The 25,124-nt window shown below is 49.9% G+C and overlaps 1 protein-coding gene across 4 annotated transcripts in view; it reads right to left on the reverse strand.

Moving 5' to 3' along the window:
• hydin (HYDIN axonemal central pair apparatus protein) overlaps positions 1–25,124 on the reverse strand; it is a 1,146,554-nt gene that overhangs the window by 38,804 nt on the left and 1,082,626 nt on the right. For all 4 annotated transcript variants that reach the window (XM_059992477.1, XM_059992476.1, XM_059992474.1 and 1 more), the window contains 2 exons: positions 20,107–20,319; positions 13,344–13,507 (listed from right to left, as the gene is read on the reverse strand). In XM_059992477.1, the coding sequence (XP_059848460.1) occupies positions 13,344–13,507; positions 20,107–20,319 (377 nt within the window). The remainder of the gene's footprint in view (positions 1–13,343; positions 13,508–20,106; positions 20,320–25,124) is intronic.

The following is a 25,124-nucleotide window of genomic DNA, read 5'->3' on the forward strand; positions in this document are numbered from 1 at the left end:
ATGAGGTTCACATCACACGGCCACGAGCTCACCCTGAGACTAGACTCCATGAGGTTCACATCACACGGCCACGAGCTCACCCTGAGACTAGACTCCATGCATCATGAGGTGCACATCACACGGCCACGAGCTCACCCTGAGACTAGACTCCATGAGGTTCACATCACACGGCCACGAGCTCACCCTGAGACTAGACTCCATGAGGTGCACATCACACGGCTACGAGCTCATCCTGAGACTAGACTCCATGAGGTTCACACCACACGGCCACGAGCTCATCCTGAGACTATCCATGAGGTGCACATCACACGGCCACGAGCTCACCCTGAGACTAGACTCCATGCGTCATGAGGTTCACATCACACGGCCACGAGCTCACCCTGAGACTAGACTCCATGTGGTTCACACCACACGGCCACGAGCTCACCCTGAGACTAGACTCCATGTGGTTCACATCACACGGCCACGAGCTCACCCTGAGACTAGACTCCATGAGGTTCACATCACACGGCCACGAGCTCACCCTGAGACTAGACTCCATGCATCATGAGGTGCACATCACACGGCCACGAGCTCACCCTGAGACTAGACTCCATGCATCATGAGGTGCACATCACACGGCCACGAGCTCACCCTGAGACTAGACTCCATGAGGATCACATCACACGGCCATGAGCTCACCCTGAGACTAGACTCCATGAGGTTCACATCACACGGCCACGAGCTCACCCTGAGACTAGACTCCATGTGGTTCACATCACACGGCCACGAGCTCACCCTGAGACTAGACTCCATGAGGTTCACATCACACGGCCACGAGCTCACCCTGAGACTAGACTCCATGAGGTTCACATCACACGGCCACGAGCTCACCCTGAGACTAGACTCCATGAGGTGCACATCACACGGCCACGAGCTCACCCTGAGACTAGAATCCATGAGGTACACATCACACGGCCACGAGCTCATCCTGAGATGAGACTCCATGCATCATGAGGTGCACATCACACGGCCATGAGCTCACCCTGAGACTAGACTCCATGAGGTTCACATCACACGGCCACGAGCTCACCCTGAGACTAGACTCCATGAGGTTCACATCACACGGCCACGAGCTCACCCTGAGACTAGACTCCATGAGGTTCACATCACACGGCCACGAGCTCACCCTGAGACTAGACTCCATGAGGTTCACATCATACGGCCACGAGCTCACCCTGAGACTAGACTCCATCAGGTTCACATCACACGGCCACGAGCTCACCCTGAGACTAGACTCCATGAGGTTCACATCACACGGCCACGAGCTCACCCTGAGACTAGACTCCATGAGGTTCACATCACACGGCCACGAGCTCACCCTGAGACTAGATTCCATGCATCATGAGGTGCACATCACACGGCCACGAGCTCATCCTGAGACTAGACTCCATGAGGTTCACATCATACGGCCACGAGCTCACCCTGAGACTAGACTCCATGAGGTTCACATCACACGGCCACGAGCTCACCCTGAGACTAGACTCCATGAGGTTCACATCACACGGCCACGAGCTCACCCTGAGACTAGACTCCATGCATCATGAGGTGCACATCACACGGCCACGAGCTCATCCTGAGACTAGACTCCATGAGGTGCACATCACACGGCCACGAGCTCACCCTGAGACTAGACTCCATGCGTCATGAGGTTCACATCACACGGCCATGAGCTCATCCTGAGACTAGACTCCATGAATTGCACATCACACGGCCACGAGCTCATCCAGAGACTAGACTCCATGCATCATGAGGTGCATATCACACGGCCACGAGCTCACCCTGAGACTAGACTCCATGAGGTGCACATCACACGGCCACGAGCTCACACTGAGACTAGACTCCATGAGGTGCACATCACACGGCCACGAGCTCACCCTGAGACTAGACTCCATGAGGTGCACATCACACGGCCACGAGCTCACCCTGAGACTAGACTCCATGAGGTGCACATCACACGGCCACGAGCTCACCCTGAGACTAGACTCCATGCGTCATGAGGTGCACATCACACGGCCATGAGCTCACCCTGAGACTAGACTCCATGAGGTTCACATCACACGGCCACGAGCTCAGCCTGAGACTAGACTCCATGAGGTTCACATCACACGGCCACGAGCTCACCCTGAGACTAGACTCCATGCGTCATGAGGTTCACATCACACGGCCACGAGCTCACCCTGAGACTAGACTCCATGAGGTTCACATCACACGGCCACGAGCTCACCCTGAGACTAGACTCCATGCGTCATGAGGTTCACATCACACGGCCACGAGCTCACCCTGAGACTAGACTCCATGAGGTGCACATCACACGGCCACGAGCTCACCCTGAGACTAGACTCCATGAGGTTCACATCACACGGCCACGAGCTCACCCTGAGACTAGACTCCATGAGGTGCACATCACACGGCTACGAGCTCATCCTGAGACTAGACTCCATGAGGTTCACATCACACGGCCACGAGCTCACCCTGAGACTAGACTCCATGAGGTTCACATCACACGGCCACGAGCTCACCCTGAGACTAGACTCCATGAGGTGCACATCACACGGCCACGAGCTCATCCTGAGATGAGACTCCATGCATCATGAGGTGCACATCACACGGCCACGAGCTCATCCTGAGACTAGACTCCATGAGGTTCACATCACACGGCCACGAGCTCACCCTGCGACAAGACTCCATGCGTCATGAGGTTCACATCACACGGCCACGAGCTCACCCTGAGACTAGTCTCCATGAGGTTCACATCACACGGCCACGAGCTCACCCTGAGACTAGACTCCATGAGGTTCACATCACACGGCCACGAGCTCACCCTGAGACTAGACTCCATGAGGTTCACATCACACGGCCACGAGCTCACCCTGAGACTAGACTCCATGCGTCATGAGGTTCACATCACACGGCCACGAGCTCACCCTGAGACTAGACTCCATGAGGTTCACATCACACGGCCACGAGCTCACCCTGAGACTAGACTCCATGAGGTTCACATCACACGGCCACGAGCTCACCCTGAGATGAGACTCCATGAGGTTCACATTACACGGCCACGAGCTCACACTGAGACTAGACTCCATGAGGTGCACATCACACGGCCACGAGCTCACCCTGAGACTAGACTCCATGAGGTGCACATCACACGGCCACGAGCTCACCCTGAGACTAGACACCATGAGGTGCACATCACACGGCCACGAGCTCACCCTGAGACTAGACTCCATGCGTCATGAGGTGCACATCACACGGCCATGAGCTCACCCTGAGACTAGACTCCATGAGGTTCACATCACACGGCCACGAGCTCACCCTGAGACTAGACTCCATGAGGTTCACATCACACGGCCACGAGCTCACCCTGAGACTAGACACCATGCGTCATGAGGTTCACATCACACGGCCACGAGCTCACCCTGAGACTAGACACCATGCGTCATGAGGTGCACATCACACGGCCATGAGCTCACCCTGAGACTAGACTCCATGAGGTTCACATCACACGGCCACGAGCTCACCCTGAGACTAGACTCCATGAGGTTCACATCACACGGCCACGAGCTCACCCTGAGACTAGACACCATGCGTCATGAGGTTCACATCACACGGCCACGAGCTCACCCTGAGACTAGACTCCATGCGTCATGAGGTTCACACCACACGGCCACGAGCTCACCCTGAGACTAGACTCCATGAGGTTCACATCACACGGCCACGAGCTCACCCTGAGACTAGACTCCATGCGTCATGAGGTTCACATCACACGGCCACGAGCTCACCCTGAGACTAGACTCCATGAGGTTCACATCACACGGCCACGAGCTCACACTGAGACTAGACTCCATGAGGTGCACATCACACGGCCACGAGCTCACCCTGAGACTAGACTCCATGAGGTGCACATCACACGGCCACGAGCTCACCCTGAGACTAGACTCCATGAGGTTCACATCACACGGCCACGAGCTCACCCTGAGACTAGACTCCATGCGTCATGTGGTTCACATCACACGGCCACGAGCTCACCCTGAGACTAGACTCCATGAGGTGCACATCACACGGCCACGAGCTCACCCTGAGACTAGACTCCATGAGGTGCACATCACACGGCCACGAGCTCAACCTGAGACTAGACTCCATGAGGTTCACATCACACGGCCACGAGCTCACCCTGAGACTAGACTCCATGAGGTTCACATCACACGGCCACGAGATCACCCTGAGACTAGACTCCATGAGGTTCACATTACACGGCCATGAGCTCACCCTGAGACTAGACTCCATGAGGTTCACATTACACGGCCACGAGCTCACCCTGAGACTAGACTCCATGCATCGAGGTTCACATCACACGGCCACGAGCTCACCCTGAGACTAGACTCCATGAGGTTCACATCACTCGGCCACGAGCTCACCCTGAGACTAGACTCCATGCATCATGAGGTGCACATCACACGGCCACGAGCTCACCCTGAGACTAGACTCCATGCATCATGAGGTTCACATTACACGGCCACGAGCTCACCCTGAGACTAGACTCCATGAGGTGCACATCACACGGCCACGAGCTCACCCTGAGACTAGACTCCATGCATCATGAGGTTCACATCACACGGCCACGAGCTCACCCTGAGACTAGACTCCATGAGGTTCACATCATACGGCCACGAGCTCACCCTGAGACTAGACTCCATGAGGTTCACATCACACGGCCACGAGCTCACCCTGAGACTAGACTCCATGAGGTTCACATCACACGGCCACGAGCTCACCCTGAGACTAGACTCCATGCGTCATGAGGTTCACATCACACGGCCACGAGCTCATCCTGAGACGAGACACCATGCGTCATGAGTTTCACATCACACGGCCATGAGATAACCCTGAGACTAGACTCCATGAGGTGCACATTACACGGCCACGAGCTCACCCTGAGATGAGACTCCATGAGGTTCACATCACACGGCCACGAGCTCACCCTGAGACTAGACTCCATGAGGTTCACATCACACGGCCACGAGCTCACCCTGAGACTAGACTCCATGAGGTTCACATCACACGGCCACGAGCTCACCCTGAGACTAGACTCCATGAGGTGCACATCACACGGCCACGAGCTCACCCTGAGACTAGACTCCATGAGGTTCACATCACACGGCCACGAGCTCACCCTGAGACTAGACTCCATGAGGTTCACATCACACGGCCACGAGCTCATCCAGAGACTAGACTCCATGCATCATGAGGTTCACATCACACGGCTACGAGCTCACCCTGAGACTAGACTCCATGAGGTGCACATCACACGGCCACGAGCTCACCCTGAGACTAGAATCCATGAGGTTCACATCACACGGCCACGAGCTCATCCTGAGATGAGACTCCATGCATCATGAGGTGCACATCACACGGCCACGAGCTCATCCTGAGACTAGACTCCATGAGGTTCACATCACACGGCCACGAGCTCACCCTGCGACAAGACTCCATGCGTCATGAGGTTCACATCACACGGCCACGAGCTCACCCTGAGACTAGTCTCCATGAGGTTCACATCACACGGCCACGAGCTCACCCTGAGACTAGACTCCATGAGGTTCACATCACACTGCCACGAGCTCACCCTGAGACTAGACTCCATGAGGTTCACATCACACGGCCACGAGCTCACCCTGAGACTAGACTCCATGCGTCATGAGGTTCACATCACACGGCCACGAGCTCACCCTGAGACTAGACTCCATGAGGTTCACATCACACGGCCACGAGCTCACCCTGAGACTAGACTCCATGCGTCATGAGGTTCACATCACACGGCCACGAGCTCACCCTGAGACTAGACTCCATGAGGTTCACATCACACGGCCACGAGCTCACACTGAGACTAGACTCCATGAGGTGCACATCACACGGCCACGAGCTCACCCTGAGACTAGACTCCATGAGGTGCACATCACACGGCCACGAGCTCACCCTGAGACTAGACTCCATGAGGTGCACATCACACGGCCACGAGCTCACCCTGAGACTAGACTCCATGCGTCATGAGGTTCACATCACACGGCTACGAGCTCACCCTGAGACTAGACTCCATGAGGTGCACATCACACGGCCACGAGCTCACCCTGAGACTAGACTCCATGAGGTTCACATCACACGGCCACGAGCTCACCCTGAGACTAGACTCCATGCGTCATGAGGTGCACATCACACGGCCACGAGCTCACCCTGAGACTAGACTCCATGAGGTTCACATCACACGGCCACGAGATCACCCTGAGACTAGACTCCATGAGGTTCACATTACACGGCCATGAGCTCACCCTGAGACTAGACTCCATGCATCATGAGGTGCACATCACACGGCCACGAGCTCACCCTGAGACTAGACTCCATGCATCATGAGGTTCACATTACACGGCCACGAGCTCACCGAGACTAGACTCCATGAGGTGCACATCACACGGCCACGAGCTCACCCTGAGACTAGACTCCATGCATCATGAGGTTCACATCACACGGCCACGAGCTCACCCTGAGACTAGACTCCATGAGGTTCACATCACACGGCCACGAGCTCACCCTGAGACTAGACTCCATGAGGTTCACATCACACGGCCACGAGATCACCCTGAGACTAGACTCCATGAGGTTCACATTACACGGCCATGAGCTCACCCTGAGACTAGACTCCATGCATCATGAGGTGCACATCACACGGCCACGAGCTCACCCTGAGACTAGACTCCATGCATCATGAGGTTCACATTACACGGCCACGAGCTCACCGAGACTAGACTCCATGAGGTGCACATCACACGGCCACGAGCTCACCCTGAGACTAGACTCCATGCATCATGAGGTGCACATCACACGGCCACGAGCTCACCCTGAGACTAGACTCCATGCATCATGAGGTGCACATCACACGGCCACGAGCTCACCCTGAGACAAGATTCCATGCATCATGAGGTTCACATCACACGGCCACGAGCTCACCCTGAGACTAGACTCCATGAGGTGCACATCACACGGCCACGAGCTCACCCTGAGACTAGACTCCATGTGGTTCACATCACACGGCCACGAGCTCACCCTGAGACTAGACTCCATGCGTCATGAGGTTCACATCACACGGCCACGAGCTCACCCTGAGACTAGACTCCATGCGTCATGAGGTTCACATCACACGGCCACGAGCTCACCCTGAGACTAGACTCCATGAGGTTCACATCACACGGCCACGAGCTCACCCTGAGACTAGACTCCATGAGGTTCACATCACACGGCCACGAGCTCATCCTGAGACTCGACTCCATGAGGTTCACATCACACGGCCACGAGCTCACCCTGAGACTAGACTCCATGCATCATGAGGTGCACATCACACGGCCACGAGCTCACCCTGAGACTAGACTCCATGAGGTTCACATCACACGGCCACGAGCTCACCCTGAGACTAGACTCCATGAGGTTCACATCACACGGCCACGAGCTCACCCTGAGACTAGACTCCACGAGGTGCACATCACACGGCCACGAGCTCATCCTGAGACTAGACTCCATGCATCATGAGGTGCACATCACACGGCCACGAGCTCACCCTGAGACTAGACTCCATGTGGTTCACATCACACGGCCACGAGCTCACCCTGAGACTAGACTCCATGCGTCATGAGGTTCACATCACACGGACACGAGCTCATCCTGCGACTAGACTCCATGAGGTTCACATCACACGGCCACGAGCTCACCCTGAGACTAGACTCCATGCGTCATGAGGTGCACATCACACGGCCACGAGCTCACCCTGAGACTAGACTCCATGAGGTTCACATCACACGGCCACGAGCTCACCCTGAGACTAGACTCCATGAGGTGCACATCACACGGCCACGAGCTCACCCTGAGACTAGACTCCATGAGGTTCACATCACACGGCCACGAGCTCACCCTGAGATGAGACTCCATGCGTCATGAGGTGCACATCACACGGCCACGAGCTCACCCTGAGACTAGTCTCCATGAGGTTCACATCACACGGCCACGAGCTCACCCTGAGATGAGACTCCATGCGTCATGAGGTGCACATCACACGGCCATGAGCTCATCCTGAGACTAGACTCCATGAGGTGCACATCACACGGCCACGAGCTCACCCTGAGACTAGACTCCATGAGGTTCACATCACACGGCCACGAGCTCACCCTGAGACTAGACTCCATGCGTCATGAGGTGCACATCACACGGCCATGAGCTCACCCTGAGACTAGACTCCATGAGGTTCACATCACACGGCCACGAGCTCACCCTGAGATGAGACTCCATGCGTAATGAGGTGCACATCACACGGCCACGAGCTCACCCTGAGATGAGACTCCATGCGTCATGAGGTGCACATCACACGGCCACGAGCTCACCCTGAGACTAGACTCCATGAGGTTCACATCACACGGCCACGAGCTCATCCTGAGACTAGACTCCATGAGGTTCACATCACACGGCCACGAGCTCACCCTGAGATGAGACTCCATGCGTCATGAGGTGCACATCACACGGCCACGAGCACATCCTGAGACTAGACTCCATGAGGTTCACATCACACGGCCACGAGCTCACCCTGAGACTAGACTCCATGAGGTTCACATCACACGGCCACGAGCTCACCCTGAGACTAGACTCCATGCATCATGAGGTGCACATCACACGGCCACGAGCTCACCCTGAGACTAGACTCCATGCATCATGAGGTTCACATCACACGGCCATGAGCTCACCCTGAGACTAGACTCCATGAGGTTCACATCACACGGCCACGAGCTCATCCTGAGACTAGACTCCATGAGGTTCACATCACACGGCCACGAGCTCACCCTGAGACTAGACTCCATGCATCATGAGGTTCACATCACACGGCCATGAGCTCACCCTGAGACTAGACTCCATGAGGTTCACATCACACGGCCACGAGCTCACCCTGAGATGAGACTCCATGCGTAATGAGGTGCACATCACACGGCCACGAGCTCACCCTGAGATGAGACTCCATGCGTCATGAGGTGCACATCACACGGCCACGAGCTCACCCTGAGACTAGACTCCATGAGGTTCACATCACACGGCCACGAGCTCATCCTGAGACTAGACTCCATGAGGTTCACATCACACGGCCACGAGCTCACCCTGAGATGAGACTCCATGCGTCATGAGGTGCACATCACACGGCCACGAGCACATCCTGAGACTAGACTCCATGAGGTTCACATCACACGGCCACGAGCTCACCCTGAGACTAGACTCCATGAGGTTCACATCACACGGCCACGAGCTCACCCTGAGACTAGACTCCATGCATCATGAGGTGCACATCACACGGCCACGAGCTCACCCTGAGACTAGACTCCATGCATCATGAGGTTCACATCACACGGCCATGAGCTCACCCTGAGACTAGACTCCATGAGGTTCACATCACACGGCCACGAGCTCATCCTGAGACTAGACTCCATGAGGTTCACATCACACGGCCACGAGCTCACCCTGAGACTAGACTCCATGAGGTTCACATCACACGGCCACGAGCTCACCCTGAGACTAGACTCCATGCATCATGAGGTTCACATCACACGGCCACGAGCTCATCCTGAGACTAGACTCCATGAGGTTCACATCACATGGCCACGAGCTCACCCTGAGATGAGACTCCATGAGGTTCACATCACACGGCCACGAGCTCACCCTGAGACTAGACTCCATGCATCATGAGGAGCACATCACACGGCCACAAGCTCACCCTGAGACTAGACTCCATGCATCATGAGGTTCACATCACACGGCCACGAGCTCAATCTGAGACTAGACTCCATGCGTCATGAGGTTCACATCACACGGCCACGAGCTCACCCTGAGACTAGACTCCATGAGGTTCACATCACACGGCCACGAGCTCACCCTGAGACTAGACTCCATGCGTCATGAGGTTCACATCACACGGCCACGAGCTCACCCTGAGACTAGACTCCATGAGGTTCACATCACACGGCCACGAGCTCACCCTGAGATGAGACTCCATGCATCATGAGGTTCACAGCACACGGCCACGAGCTCACCCTGAGATGAGACTCCATGCATCATGAGGTTCACATCACACGGCCACGAGCTCATCCTGAGACTAGACTCCATGAGGTTCACATCACACGGCCACGAGCTCACCCTGAGACTAGACTCCATGAGGTTCACATCACACGGCCACGAGCTCATCCTGAGACTAGACTCCATGAGGTGCACATCACACGGCCACGAGCTCACCCTGAGACTAGTCTCCATGCGTCATGAGGTTCACATCACACGGCCACGAGCTCACCCTGAGACTTGACTCCATGAGGTGCACATCACAGGGCCACGAGCTCATCCTGAGTTGAGACTCCATGCATCATGAGGTGCACATCACACGGCCATGAGCTCACCCTGAGACTAGACTCCATGAGGTTCACATCACACGGCCACGAGCTCACCCTGAGACTAGACTCCATGCATCATGAGGTGCACATCACACGGCCACGAGCTCATCCTGAGACTAGACTCCATGAGGTTCACATCACACGGCCACGAGCTCACCCTGAGACTAGACTCCATGCATCATGAGGTGCATATCACACGGCCGTGAGCTCACCCTGAGACTAGACTCCATGAGGTTCACATCACACGGCCACGAGCTCACCCTGAGACTAGACTCCATGAGGTTCACATCACACGGCCACGAGCTCACCCTGAGACTAGACTCCATGCGCCATGAGGTTCACATCACACGGCCACGAGCTCATCCTGAGACTAGACTCCATGAGGTGCACATCACACGGCCACGAGCTCACCCTGAGACTAGACTCCATGCGCCATGAGGTGCACATTACATGGCCACGAGCTCACCCTGAGACTAGACTCCATGAGGTTCACATCACACGGCCACGAGCTCATCCTGAGACTAGACTCCATGAGGTTCACATCACACGGCCACGAGCTCATCCTGAGACTAGACTCCATGTGGTTCACATCACACGGCCACGAGCTCACCCTGAGACTAGACTCCATGAGGTTCACATCACACGGCCATGAGCTCACCCTGAGACTAGACTCCATGTGGTGCACATCACACGGCCACGAGCTCATCCTGAGACTAGACTCCATGCGCCATGAGGTGCACATCACACGGCCACGAGCTCACCCTGAGACTAGACTCCATGAGGTTCACATCACACGGCCATGAGCTCACCCTGAGACTAGACTCCATGAGGTTCACATCACACGGCCACGAGCTCACCCTGAGACTAGACTCCATGAGGTGCACATCACACGGCCACGAGCTCACCCTGAGACTAGACTCCATGAGGTTCACATCACACGGCCACGAGCTCACCCTGAGACTAGACTCCATGAGGTTCACATCACACGGCCACGAGCTCACCCTGAGACTAGACTCCATGAGGTTCACATCACACGGCCACGAGCTCACCCTGAGACTAGACTCCATGCGCCATGAGGTTCACATCACACGGCCACGAGCTCATCCTGAGACTAGACTCCATGTGGTTCACATCACACGGCCACGAGCTCACCCTGAGACTAGACTCCATGCATCATGAGGTGCACATCACACGGCCATGAGCTCACCCTGAGACTAGACTCCATGCATCATGAGGTGCACATCACACGGCCACGAGCTCACCCTGAGACGAGACTCCATGAGGTTCACATCACACGGCCACGAGCTCACCCTGAGACTAGACTCCATGAGGTTCACATCACACGGCCACGAGCTCATCCTGAGACTAGACTCCATGCATCATGAGGTGCATATCACACGGCCACGAGCTCACCCTGAGACTAGACTCCATGAGGTTCACATCACACGGCCACGAGCTCACCCTGAGACTAGACTCCATGCATCATGAGGTTCACATCACACGGCCACGAGCTCACCCTGAGACTAGACTCCATGCATCATGAGGTTCACATCACACGGCCACGAGCTCACCCTGAGACTAGACTCCATGAGGTTCACATCACACGGCCACGAGCTCACCCTGAGACTAGACTCCATGCATCATGAGGTTCACATCACACGGCCACGAGCTCATCCTGAGACTAGACTCCATGCGTCATGAGGTTCACATCACACGGCCATGAGCTCACCCTGAGACTAGACTCCATGAGGTTCACATCACCAGGCCGCGAGCTCACCCTGAGACTAGACTCCATGCGTCATGAGGTTCACATCACACGGCCATGAGCTCACCCTGAGACTAGACTCCATGAGGTTCACATCACACGGCCACGAGCTCATCCTGAGACTAGACTCCATGCATCATGAGGTGCATATCACACGGCCACGAGCTCACCCTGAGACTAGACTCCATGCATCATAAGATGCACATCACACGGCCACGAGCTCACCCTGAGACTAGACTCCATGCGTCATGAGGTGCACATCACACGGCCACGAGCTCACCCTGAGACTAGACTCCATGAGGTTCACATCACACGGCCACGAGCTCACCCTGAGACTAGACTCCATGCGTCATGAGGTGCACATCACACGGCCACGAGCTCACCCTGAGACTAGACTCCATGAGGTTCACATCACACGGCTACGAGCTCACCCTGAGACTAGACTCCATGCGTCATGAGGTGCACATCACACGGCCACGAGCTCACCCTGAGACTAGACTCCATGCGTCATGAGGTGCACATCACACGGCCACGAGCTCACCCTGAGACTAGACTCCATGCATCATGAGGTGCACATCACACGGCCACGAGCTCACCCTGAGACTAGACTCCATGAGGTTCACATCACACGGCCACGAGCTCACCCTGAGACTAGACTCCATGCATCATGAGGTGCACATCACACTGCCACGAGCTCACCCTGAGACTAGACTCCATGAGGTGCACATCACACGGCCACGAGCTCATCCAGAGACTAGACTCCATGAGGTGCACATCACACGGCCACGAGCTCATCCAGAGACTAGACTCCATGAGGTGCACATCACACGGCCACGAGCTCATCCAGAGACTAGACTCCATGAGGTTCACATCACAAGGCCACGAGCTCACCCTGAGACTAGACTCCATGAGGTTCACATCACACGGCCACGAGCTCATCCTGAGACTAGACTCCATGAGGTTCACATCACACGGCCACGAGCTCACCCTGAGACTAGACTCCATGAGGTTCACATCACACGGCCACGAGCTCACCCTGAGATGAGACTCCATGCGCCATGATGTTGACTTACCGTTGAGCACTGTGCAGCCAATTGCTGATGGAGAATATAACTGTGTGCGAGGTCTTGCAAGGGACCTCACGGTTGATGACTGCAACAGCCTTCGGTGGTTCAGCTACTCCTTGTAACATGTAGAGCAGTCCTGCACCATCCGGCAATGGGAAGAAGATTGAGCCCTGGAGGATCAGAGATTATAATCAATATTTGGGTTGAGATATTGTAGATTCTCGTCAAACATCTCCACAGACTTCTTTGCGTTCATGCATGAAGGTTTGTCATTGTTGTTCGCCATGTAAAGCAAGTAGTTACTGATTAGTACTGATGCAGAGGCACAACTAGACAGCGTTAATTTAGTTCAGGAGCTTTCGCTGCAGACACTCAGTAGGTGTGTCTGAATGACTGGCGTCCTGTCCCGCTCACCTCAATAATAAGCAACACACACAAAATGCTGGTGGAACGCAGCAAGCCAGGCAGCATCTTTAGGAAGCAGTACAGTCGATGTTTCAGGCTGAGACCCTTCATCAGGACTAACTGATAAAAGAGATAGTAAGAGATTTGAAATTGGGAGGGGGAGGGGGAGATCCGAGATGATAGGGGAAGACCAGAGGAGGTGGGATGAAGCTGAGAGCTGGAAAGGTGATTGGCAAAAGGGATACACAGCTGGAGAAGGGAAAGGATCATGGGACAGGAGGCCTAGGGAGAAAGAAGGCGGGGAGGAGCACCAGAGGGAAATGGAGAACAGGGAAGGTATGATTGTTAGAGGGGCAGAGGGAGAAAAGAAAAAAAAAATGGAAAATAAATAAATAAAGGATGGGTTAACAAGGAGAGTGGGGGTTAGGGTTAGGGAGGGAACCTAACCCTAATGCCCCCCTCCCTTTCTTACCATCTATCTATCTATTTTCCCTTTTGTTCTTTTTTTCTCTCTCTGCCCCTCTCACAATCACTCTGCCTGTTCTCCATATCCCTCTGGTGCTCCCCTCTCCCTTTCTTTCTCCCTAGGCCTCCCATCCCATGATTCTTTCCCTTCTCCAGCTCTGTACCCCTTTTACCAATCAACTTTCCAGCTCTTAGCTTCATCCCTTCCCCTCCTATTTTGTGCTATCATTTTGGATCTCCCCCTCCCACTTTCAAATCTCTTGCTATCTCTTCTTTCAGTTAGTCCTGATGAAGGGTCTCAGCCTGAAACATCGACTGTACTTCTCCCTGTAGATGCTGCCTGGCCTGCTGCGTTCCACCAGCATTTTGTGTGTGTTGATTGAATTTCCAGCATCTGCAGATTTCCTCGTGTTTGCGTCAATAATAAGCAAATGCTTTGAGAGGCCGGTCAATGACTACAACTGCAGCTTGCTACCACCCACACTGGACCCCCTACAATTCCACTGCTCTGCTGGAAATGGGCTCAGTGCTTTATTATTATGCTTCAGGATGATTTGTGGTCATGCACACCGTCTGATGGTTTATTCCTGTGCAAGAGTTTACTCCTGCCCACTAAACTGAGAGTACACTGGATGTGCTGTATGAAGAGAAACATGTTCTACTTACAGACATAGATCCTCGTAGATAAGGGTGAGGGTCGAACCACATTCTCCATGCCATAGGAGGTGGAAATGTGGGGCAGGACGTGACCTGGTATCCGGGGGTCTGGCCCACACTGCAGCTCTGGGCTAGAATGATCTCAATGTGTACCTGACCAGATGTTGGACAGTTTTCTTCCCCAAAGCGTTTTAGCTGGAAACTTGCCCCTGAGGCCCGGAGGCAGTGTATCAGCAGGAATGTGTTGAGAGGCTTGGACGATGTTCCTACCCCTCGTGATTTCAGAAGTGGCCATTCGAAGGTATGCACAAACCTCTCCGCTTGGCTGTTGGACTGGGGGAGAGCAGATGTAGATAACTCCATTGTTCTGGCAGATTGCCATTGAATTGAATGCTATTGTCAAAACAAGCTTTTCTAGAATGTTGAGTGGTAACCTCTGTCAATGACTTCATCGATAAAACTTGTGACCATCTGGAATAAGAGTCAACCAGGACAAGGTAGGTACACCCATTGACTGAGCCAGTGAAGTCAATATGTACTCGACTCCAAGGTCTGGTAGCCTGAGGCCATGCTTATGGACTGGCTCTACTTGGATGGTTTGCTGCCACAGAGCACTGAGCACAATGCTTGCATAAGGGTGTGGCATCTTCATCTATACCCGGCCAGTACACAAAGCTTCTTGCCAGGGCTTTCATTCCATTGATGTCCAGCTGACCATGACGGGATTGTTTCAATACCTTGGGTCTAAGTATTTGTGGAAATATTCTTTCTCCAAACATTAGGCAGGAGTTCGTAGTTGAGAGTGATGTATGATGTCGATAGTAGGTATAATATCTTCCTCAACTTTGACTGGCCATCCGAAGTAATTGGAAATATGTTGAAGAGGATCTGCAGCTCTGATCTTGTCAACCGTGACCGGGAGACCTTCAGCAGCATCCAATACAATCCAGTAGATTTCACAATCAATTGAAATCACAGCCACAATGGTCTTTGTTTTCTCAGCTACTGGTGATTTCGGGCCGTCTGCCTGACCAAGTTTCTGTGTATTTGATTTCAAAATCATAGGCTAATACCATTGTTGCCCTTTTTTGCAGACAGCTGCCTGTATACACTACGATGCCTCTCTTAGACACAAAGATAGACAACAAAGGCAGTGCCAATTCCCTGCCTTTCGATCACTGCTGCTGCCAGAGGAGGAGTCTGTGTGGTGGCATATTGCTCGCTGTTGCTGCAGGGTAGGTCTTAGCATTCGATTGATGTCTCTCTCACTTGATGCTGTTGGGTGACGCTTCCGAGGTTCTGCATTCATGAATTGGACTGTGGACTGTTTTTATATTCTTTGTTTTTGCCTGTTCTTTCTCATTGTCGTGTGGCACGATTTGTTAGTTTTTTGTGTGGGGTAGGAGGGTTTGGGGTTGGTTCTTGAGTTTTGTTAGTTTTTTCATGTAGGGGAGGGGGTTTTGGGGCTGATGGTCATGATGTCATTCTTTTTGTACAGGGATGTAAGGCTTGATGTTTTTCTTTGAATGACTTCTGTGGTTTTCTTTGTTTTGTGACTATCTGGAGAAGACAAATCTCAGAGTTGTATATGGCATACATACTTTGAGAGTGAAGCGTCTGTCATAAAGCATCTTGTGAAATTTCTTCACAACAAAGATGTTTCCCAAGGCTTCTTTCTTGATTTGTCGATAGTTCTTTTTTTTGTTGCAGTCAATCATCAGGCTGCATGCATGACAGTTTTTTTGGAACTGTCTGGAAGATATGGTGTATGACATCTCCCACCCTATAGTTAGATGCGATGACTATTGGCAACTCTGGGTTGAAATCAGTCAAAATAGGTTGGCTGACAGCATATTCTTCAACAGCTCTAAAGCTTCTTGGCATTGTTTGACCATTTTTACGTAGCACTCTTGCTAAGCAGGGAGTTGGGTGGTTCCCTCAGCTGGAAGAAATGCTGAATAATGATTGATCATGTCTAGAAATGGCTGTAAAGTGCTGACATCTGATGGTGGAAACATCTTCAAAGTAGCAGTGATGTTTTCAAGATCTGGGTGACGATCGTGTTCATCTCTGATGAATGAAGACATCATTAATCTGCACTGTGCTGCCTGAAGTCATAATCCCAAATCTTGTAGTTTGTTCGACATTTGGTCCAGGCATTGGCATAGTTCTGTCTGAACTGTGCCCGTCACAATGATTTCATCAAGGTAAGTGGCAACATTATCAATACCATTCAGCATGGTGTCCATATGGTGCTGGCAAATTGAAGGAGCTGCCTTTACCCTGAAAAGCAGATGGAGGAAGGAATCAACCTCTTATGTGTTGCAATGGTGAGAATCTGTTGTGAATTTTCTGCCACCTCTACCTGGAAGTACTTTAGCCATGTCCAACTTAGCTAAGTAGCAACCACTGTTCAATTTTGCAAAAAGATCTGCTGGTATTGGTAATGTGAGAAGTCTGAACACAACTTGCCATTGGCTTTTTTGATAATGACTACTGGAGCTGCCCAATGTGAGTAGTTGACAGCTTTGATCACGCCAGCTTGTTGCAGCAGATCCATCTCTTGCTCCACGATTGGTGAAGCTGTGTAGGGGACAGAAGACTGAGTTTTCATCTGGATGGAGGTGACACTCTGCTTGCAGTTTGGTGCAGCAATCTAAACCTTCTTGAAACGCTGCTGCAGAGTGCTGTCACCGTTGTTGTTATATGGTCTCACAGACAATGGAGGTATGGTGTCAACTGACATGATTTGAATGGCCAAAATCTTCATAAAGATTTCATCCAGAGGGATTCTCCAGAGATCAAACTTCTCCATCCAGTCAGTGCCAGGATATTCAGATCTGGCTGATCTGTTAGGTAACACACACCATTCAGCAGTTCACCAGTCAGCTAGAAGGTTCCACCTAATGCACTACAGACAGACTGATGAGTTGATTTGCCTGTGGAGACTCAAGTTTCCTCCATGTCCATTTGAAAATAATGGTGATGTCAGACACGGAGTCCAGTTGTAGTTTGGTCAACTAATTGTTGATAAATACATTGACGTACTGGGAGTGAAGTCCACTTTGAAGCTATCCATTAAATTTCTTGTGGTTTTTAATGACTTCTGAAACTTCTTGTCCTTGTGTTCTCCTGACCTTGAACACAGTGAAGGACCTCAAAAGCACCCCAGCAATGGCACTTGTACAAATGTATTTCTTGTATAATGCCATGCACCACAGTTCCAACAAGAGTCAACAGGTTGCTTGGAGACCTGCTGCATGATGAGACCTGTGCTACTGGACACTGCATTGACCTTGGTCTCTTCATCCAGGTTGGAATTTTGTTTTAAAGTTGATCAAATGCTGACATTCTTGAATGACAGCTTGTAGAGTCATATCAGAGTCTTGCTCCAGTCTGGCCAGGAGCTGCCTGAAGAATGCAGATAAAAATCAGACATTTGAACTGTGATTCAGTCACATTACCCAGCTTGAATTTTCATATTTGCGATTGACGATACTGGCATCTGTGATAAAGTCATCGGCGTTGTATTTAATAAGTTTTAGCCAACGGTAACAAACACTTAAGAGAGATGACTGCTCTCCAAAAATGCTTGTTAACTTTCATCAAATGATAGGTCCCGCAGGGTCTCAGGCAGAATGAAGTTGAAATAAAACTCAAGTTCAACAGTACCCAGTTTTTGGAGTAAAGTGTATGTTTTCCAGGAGTCGTCTTTACTGGTGAACTCAGAATACATCTTCATATTGGTTCAATCATGATTCAAACGTAACTCCCAAAGTCGCATCGAACTGGAAGTTGGCAATAGATGCAACAATCAACTCACGAGTTTTGTTCAATGCTTGGACTCACTCATAACCTGCTGGTTAATGTTTCAATTAACCTCAGCTGTGCCACCTCAAATTCAGCTTGCGGCTGTTGCAGAATTGCACAGAAGTTTTCTGCCAAACTGTCACATTGATATAATTCAGCATCTCACCACTAATTTGTTGTGTTCTTGTATATAACTACTGAGGAGACTTGAAGCCAGACAATAGAACTAAGCTGGAACTCGAAATAACTCTTTATTCAGTCTCAAAACTCAGCTCAAACTCACACTCACCAGTACTACTACTTAAATGGCTTACTCCAGAACAACGAGTTCTTGATTGGGACAAGCACCCATCAGGGAAAGTCAGCCTGGCACTGGTTTTAGCTGGCCACTAGGTGTTGGTTGCTTTGCCTTGCTGCTACACAAAGGATTGATGTGGGAAGGATGTTACTGGCTACATATCAGGGCACGTCGTTGAAACCCTGCCACATCCACGTTCAGGCTGCTTCACTTGCAATCAAAAAAGGAAAGACACGTTGTGCGGCCCTCCCTACCTCCACAATGGAGAATGCAGGCAACAGCTGTGATAGGGGAAGATACTGACAAGACCCCTTGCAGTTGCAGATTGGCCAGTTTGGTGGGATGCCCATCTGTAAGCGAATACAAATGTATGGAAAGAGCCCACCTGTAACCTTTCCACAGAATTTCTAAGCAACAGGACGTATACTTGCCAGGCAGGAGATGGTGGGCAGTTCACACCAGCTCTTACTCACACTCCCACAGAGATGTGATCGCTGCAGAAGGTTTCCGCTCAGAAAGAACAGCAAGCCAAGCTGCTAAGTCACCAGGTCAGGCACAGTGAAAAATCAAAAAGCAGAAACCAGCACACTCTGGAGAGAATAGAAAATGCTGGACATATCCACAGATTTTACATAAACTGCTGAACACTCCCAGCATTTCCTGCTTTTTAGTGTCTGTATCATCCAGCTCAGTTCTCCTGCACTAGGGGAGGTTTATGGAATGACAATCACACAAACAGCAAATCTAAGATAAAAACTGAAAATGCAGCAGCGCTGGCAGCATCTGTGGGAAGAGAAATAGAGTTCACGTTTCAGGTCAAAGACTCTTCGTCAGAAGCATTAACTCACAGATGCAGCCTGACCTACTGAGTGAACAATTTTTGTTTGTGATTTATATGGCAGTCAATTATCCCACCAGAATATCTTTGGGAGCACCCAGCTGAAACTCATGTGGATATGGGGAGAAGATGCAGAATTCATACAGACAGCATCAGAGGCCCAGATTAGACTAAAGTAGTGCCCACTGTTCTGCTCCTATTACCTGAGAGTTCATAGCCTTCTTTTGAATTTAATGTTTCAACATTTGTGCTCACAAACAGCTCATAAAGCTCTGTGTGCTGCTGGACATTTTTACCTGATGTTTCTTGCCATCGAGAGACATTGTCAATGGCCTGTATGTAATCTCATACGGATGGTTCTGCTGATGAGGCTGCACGATTATATTCTTTGCTCCCATCCAATATTCTCCTTCAATTATTGGCCACAGGTTCCAGATCTGGTTGGTGCGGTTTGTCAGCTGAATGGCATGTGTCTGTTTAGTCCGAACATTGCAAATGAAACTGATCACCTGTAAGGCAAATGGAGATGTTAAGCATGGTTGGCACCTTCCTGAACAACATGTGTCTATAGCAAGTTCAAGTTTACTGTCATCTGATGTACGTATGTATAACCAGATAGAACGCCCTTTCTTCAGACCATAGTGCACTCACAATGCATATGTCATACACAGCACAAGAAACAAAAACACAATTAAGCTAATAAAATGTAATTTAATGCATGTAATGTGTAGCACAGGGACACAATAAAGAGCTTGTGGGTTGAGTGGTAAAGATCCTCAACAAAACTTGCGACCTTTTTCTATACAACACCCTTGGTAAACGGCAAAAATGGGGAGGGGATTGAGACCACAGTGATCCTCTCAGGAGTTTTTAATTATCCTCTGTCGGGTCTTCATTCCTGTGAGTGCATGAACATGTTTCGTTTACTGCTTATACTAGCAGCCCTCTTGGATGCAAACTTCACAGCAATGTGGTAGGCAGGTGTTTCTTGGGGCCACTTTCATTCTGCTTTCATCCCCTCACTGCAGGTGGTCACGCTGTGATCGAATTGCAGAATTAGAACTTGAAAAGCTGTGTGTGACTTTTCAGAATTATGTTGTATTTTATCTGTAGTCTACCATTATATAGAACTGGTATATTTCTAAATTGGTTTGTTATTGTCACTAGTACCAAGGTACAGGGAAAAACTTGTTTTTCATATCATCCATGCAGATCATTTTGTTACAGCAGTGCTCTGAAATTGTATAAAGGAAAGCAACAGAATATAGAATGAAGTGTGATAGCTGCAGTGCAGGCAGAAAATAAGCTGCAAGGCCTTAACGAGGTAGACTGAGAGGTCAAGAGTCCACCTTAACATGCTCGGGAACATTAAAGCAGAGGGATAAGGGATATCTATGTTTCTATGTCTCCCCCTTATCCCATAGGCCTTGCCATTATCCCATAGCTTTTGATTTGCTAAGGTCTATATCCACAGATGAACAGCTCTTTTGGCCAAATAATCAACCCACTCATTCCCCTCAACACCTCTAAGTGTAGGAACCCATAAGAAGTAGATGTGTAAATCAATACTTCGAATATGAAATAAAGTTTGAACAGCTTCCAGCACTAAATCAGGCCTAATGCTTGAATCACCTGTTTTAAGACAAGTCTAAACCAAAAAAGGATCTGAACAAATTACAACAATCAATTGAAACACCTTGACTGCATTCGGGTGACCTCTATTTAACCAATTATGTGACTTCTAAAACCAACTGTCTGCACCAGTAATGATTTGGTGTTTCATATTAAAGGGGGTGAATTCAATTATTTTGTGTTTATATTTGTAATTAATTTTGATCACTTTGTAGAGATAATTTTTTCATTTTGACATGAAAGTATTTTTCTGTTGATCAGTGTCAAAAAGTCAAATTAAATCTGCTATGATTCAATCTTGCAAAACAATAAAACACGAAAACTTCCAAGGAGGGTGAATACTGTTTATAGGCACTCTAAGTACTTGGCTAGACATGGATTGATCAAAGATTGTCAGCATGGCTTTGTGCGTGGTAGACCATGTCTAACTGATCGTATAGAGTTTTTCGAGGAGGTTGCCAGGAATGTTGATGAGGGGCAAGGCAGTGGATGTTGTCTATACGGACTCTAGCAAGGCCTTTGACAAGGTTCTACATGGGAGTTTTGTCAAGAGGGTCCAGTCACTCACATTCAAGATGAGGTAGTAAACTGGATTAAACATTGGCTTGTGGCAGAAGCCAGAGAGTGGTAGTAGACGGTTCCTCTCTGTCTGGAGGCCTGTGACTAGTGGATCAGTGCTGCATTCATTGTTGTTTGTCATTGATATCAATGATCTGGATGATAATGTGGTTAACTGGATCAGAAGATTTGTGGATGACACCAAGATTCGGAATATACTGGGCAGCAAGGAAGCTTAATATGGCTTGCAGCAGGATCTGGACCAGCTGGAAAAATGGGCTGAACAATGGCAGAGGCAGTTTAATGCAGACAAGTGCATGGTATTGCCCTTTGGTAGGACCAACGGGTAAGTCTTACAGAATGAAGAGTAGATTGCTGAGGAATGTGATAAGACAAAGGGATCTGGGAATACAAGTCCATAATTGTTGAAAGTGGTATCTCAGGTAGTAGGATTGTAAAGAAAGCTTGTGGCACATTGGTCTTCATAAATCATGGTATTGAGTATTGGGTCCTGATGAAGGGTATTGGCCTGAATCGTTGATTGTTTACTCTTTTCCATAGATGCTGCCTTGTTTGCTGAGTTCCTCCAGAATTTTGTGTGTATTATTTTGATTTCCAACATCTGCAATTCCTTGTCCTTTACTGAGTACAAGAAAGGGGATGTACAGTATGTTGTAGTTCTACGAGCTATTTGTGAGGCCTAATTTGGTGCATTTCATGCAGATTTAGTCATCTACCTATAGAAATATGTAAATAAGTTTGAAATGGTACAGAAAAAATTTACAAGGATCTTGCTGGGTCTGGAAGAGCTGAGTTATATAGAAAGATTGAATAGGTTCAGACTTATTAAAGGTATAAATAGGGTAAGTGCAAGCAGGCTTTTTGTACTGAGGTTTTGTGGGACTACACCAGAGGTCATGGGTTAAGGGTGAAAGGTGAAAAGTTTAAGAGAAACACGAGGGGAATTTCTTCACTCAGAAGGTCGTGTGAGTGTGGAATGAGCTGCCAGCACAGGTGGTGCATGCCAGCTTGATTTCAACATTCAAGCCATGTTTGAATAGGTAAATGGATGGTAGGGGTATGGAGGGCTATGGTCCCAGTGCAGGTTGATGGGAGTGTGCAGTTTAAATGGTTCAGCATAGAATAGATGGGCTGAAGGGCCTGTTTCTGTGCTGTACATTTCTATGACTCTGTGCTTATTGAATTTGGACACAGAACAAATAATACTACATCATGTCTGCACTGGCCATTATACCAGTCTAACTAATCACCTGCACACAGTCTATGTCTCTTTGTTCCCTGCCTGCTCATGTCTAAGTTCCTCTGAATCATCACAAATGCATATAATTCTTCCATCTCCCCTGGCAGCACATTGCAAGTCTCTGGGTAAAATAAAAATCCTGTCTCACAGATCTTCTTTAAACTTCCCCTTTTCACCTTAAAGCTAGAGAATATTGCTAATATTTGACTTTCCTGCCCTTGGAAAGAGACTGTGACTAGCTACCATATTTTTGCCTCTCACAAGAACATAACAAATCGGAGCAGGAGTTGGCCATCTGGCCCACCGAGCCTGCTCTGCCATTCAATAAGATCGTGGCTGATCTGACCATGGACTCGTCTCCACCTGACTCCCTTTTCCCCATAACCCTTAATTCCCCTACTAAGCAAAAATCTATCCCACCTTGTCTTAAATATATTTACTGAGGTAGCCTCCACTGCTTCATTGGGCAGAGAATTCCACAGATTCACCACTCTTTGCAAAAAACAGTTGCTCCTCATCTTCATCCTAAACTTACTCCCCGAACCTTGAGTCTATGTCCCCTAGTTCCAGTCTCACCTACCAGTGGAAACAACTTTCCTGCCCCTATCTTATCTATACATTTCATAATTTTATACATTTCTGTAAGATGTCCTCTGATTCTTCTGAATTCCAGTGAGTACAGTTCCAAGCGACTTAATAATCTCTCCTCATAATCTAACCCCCTCGTCTCTAGAATCAACCTGGTGGACCTCCTATGCACCACCTCCAACGCCAGTATGTCCTTCCTCAAGTAAGGAGACCAGAACTGCATGCAGTCCTCCAGGTGCGGCCCCACCGGTACCCGGTACAGTGGCAGTATAACCTCCCTGCTCTTAAATTCAATCTCTCTCGTAATAAAGGCCAACATTCCATTTGCCTTCTTGATAACTTGCCACACCTGCAAAGGAACCTTTTGCGATTCATGCACAAGTACTCTCAAGTCCCTTTGCACAGCAGCATATTACAAATTTTTACCATTTAAATAATAATCTGCTCTTCCATTTTTCCTTCCAAAGTGGATGACCTCACATTTACCAACATTGTACTCTATCTGCCAGATCCTTGCCCACTCTCTTAACTTACCTGTATCTCTCTGCAGACTCTCCGTATCTTCTGCACAATTTGCTTTTGAATTTAGTATCATTAGCAAACTTAAGATACACTACACTACACTTCCAGATCATTAATGTATATCATGAACAGTTGTGGGCCCAGCACCGACCTCTGCAGCACACCGCTCACCACTGATTGCTAACCAGAGTAACACCCACATATTCTAACTCTCTGCTTTCTTTTAGTTAACCAATCCTTTATCCCCAACTCTCTGTACTACCAACTCTGCGCATCCTTATCTTATGGATGTCTTTTATGAGGCACCTTATCGAATACCTTCTGGAAATCCAAGTAAATATTGTCCATCTGTTCCCCTCTATCCACTGCACTTGTTAAATCCTTGAAGAACTCCAGTAAGATTGTCAAACAGGACCTGCCTTTACTGAATCCATGCTGTGTCTGCCTGATGGATCCATTTCTTTCCAGATGCCTTGCTATTTCTTCTTTAATGATAGCTTCAAGCATTTTCCCAACTACAGATGTTAAACTAACTAGTCTATAGTTATCTGATTTTTGCCTACATACTTTTTTGAAAAGAAGCATGACATTTGCTGTCGTCCAATCTGCCAGGACCTGCCCAAAGTCTAGAAATTTTGGTAAATTATCACCAAAGCCTCAATGATAACTTCTGCCATTTCTTTCAGTACCCTGGGATGCATTCCATCAGGACCAGGGAACTTGCATATCTTCAGGCCCACAAGTTTGCTCAGC

Source organism: Hypanus sabinus, chromosome 17 (assembly GCF_030144855.1).
Source record: "Hypanus sabinus isolate sHypSab1 chromosome 17, sHypSab1.hap1, whole genome shotgun sequence".
NCBI lineage: Eukaryota > Metazoa > Chordata > Chondrichthyes > Myliobatiformes > Dasyatidae > Hypanus > Hypanus sabinus.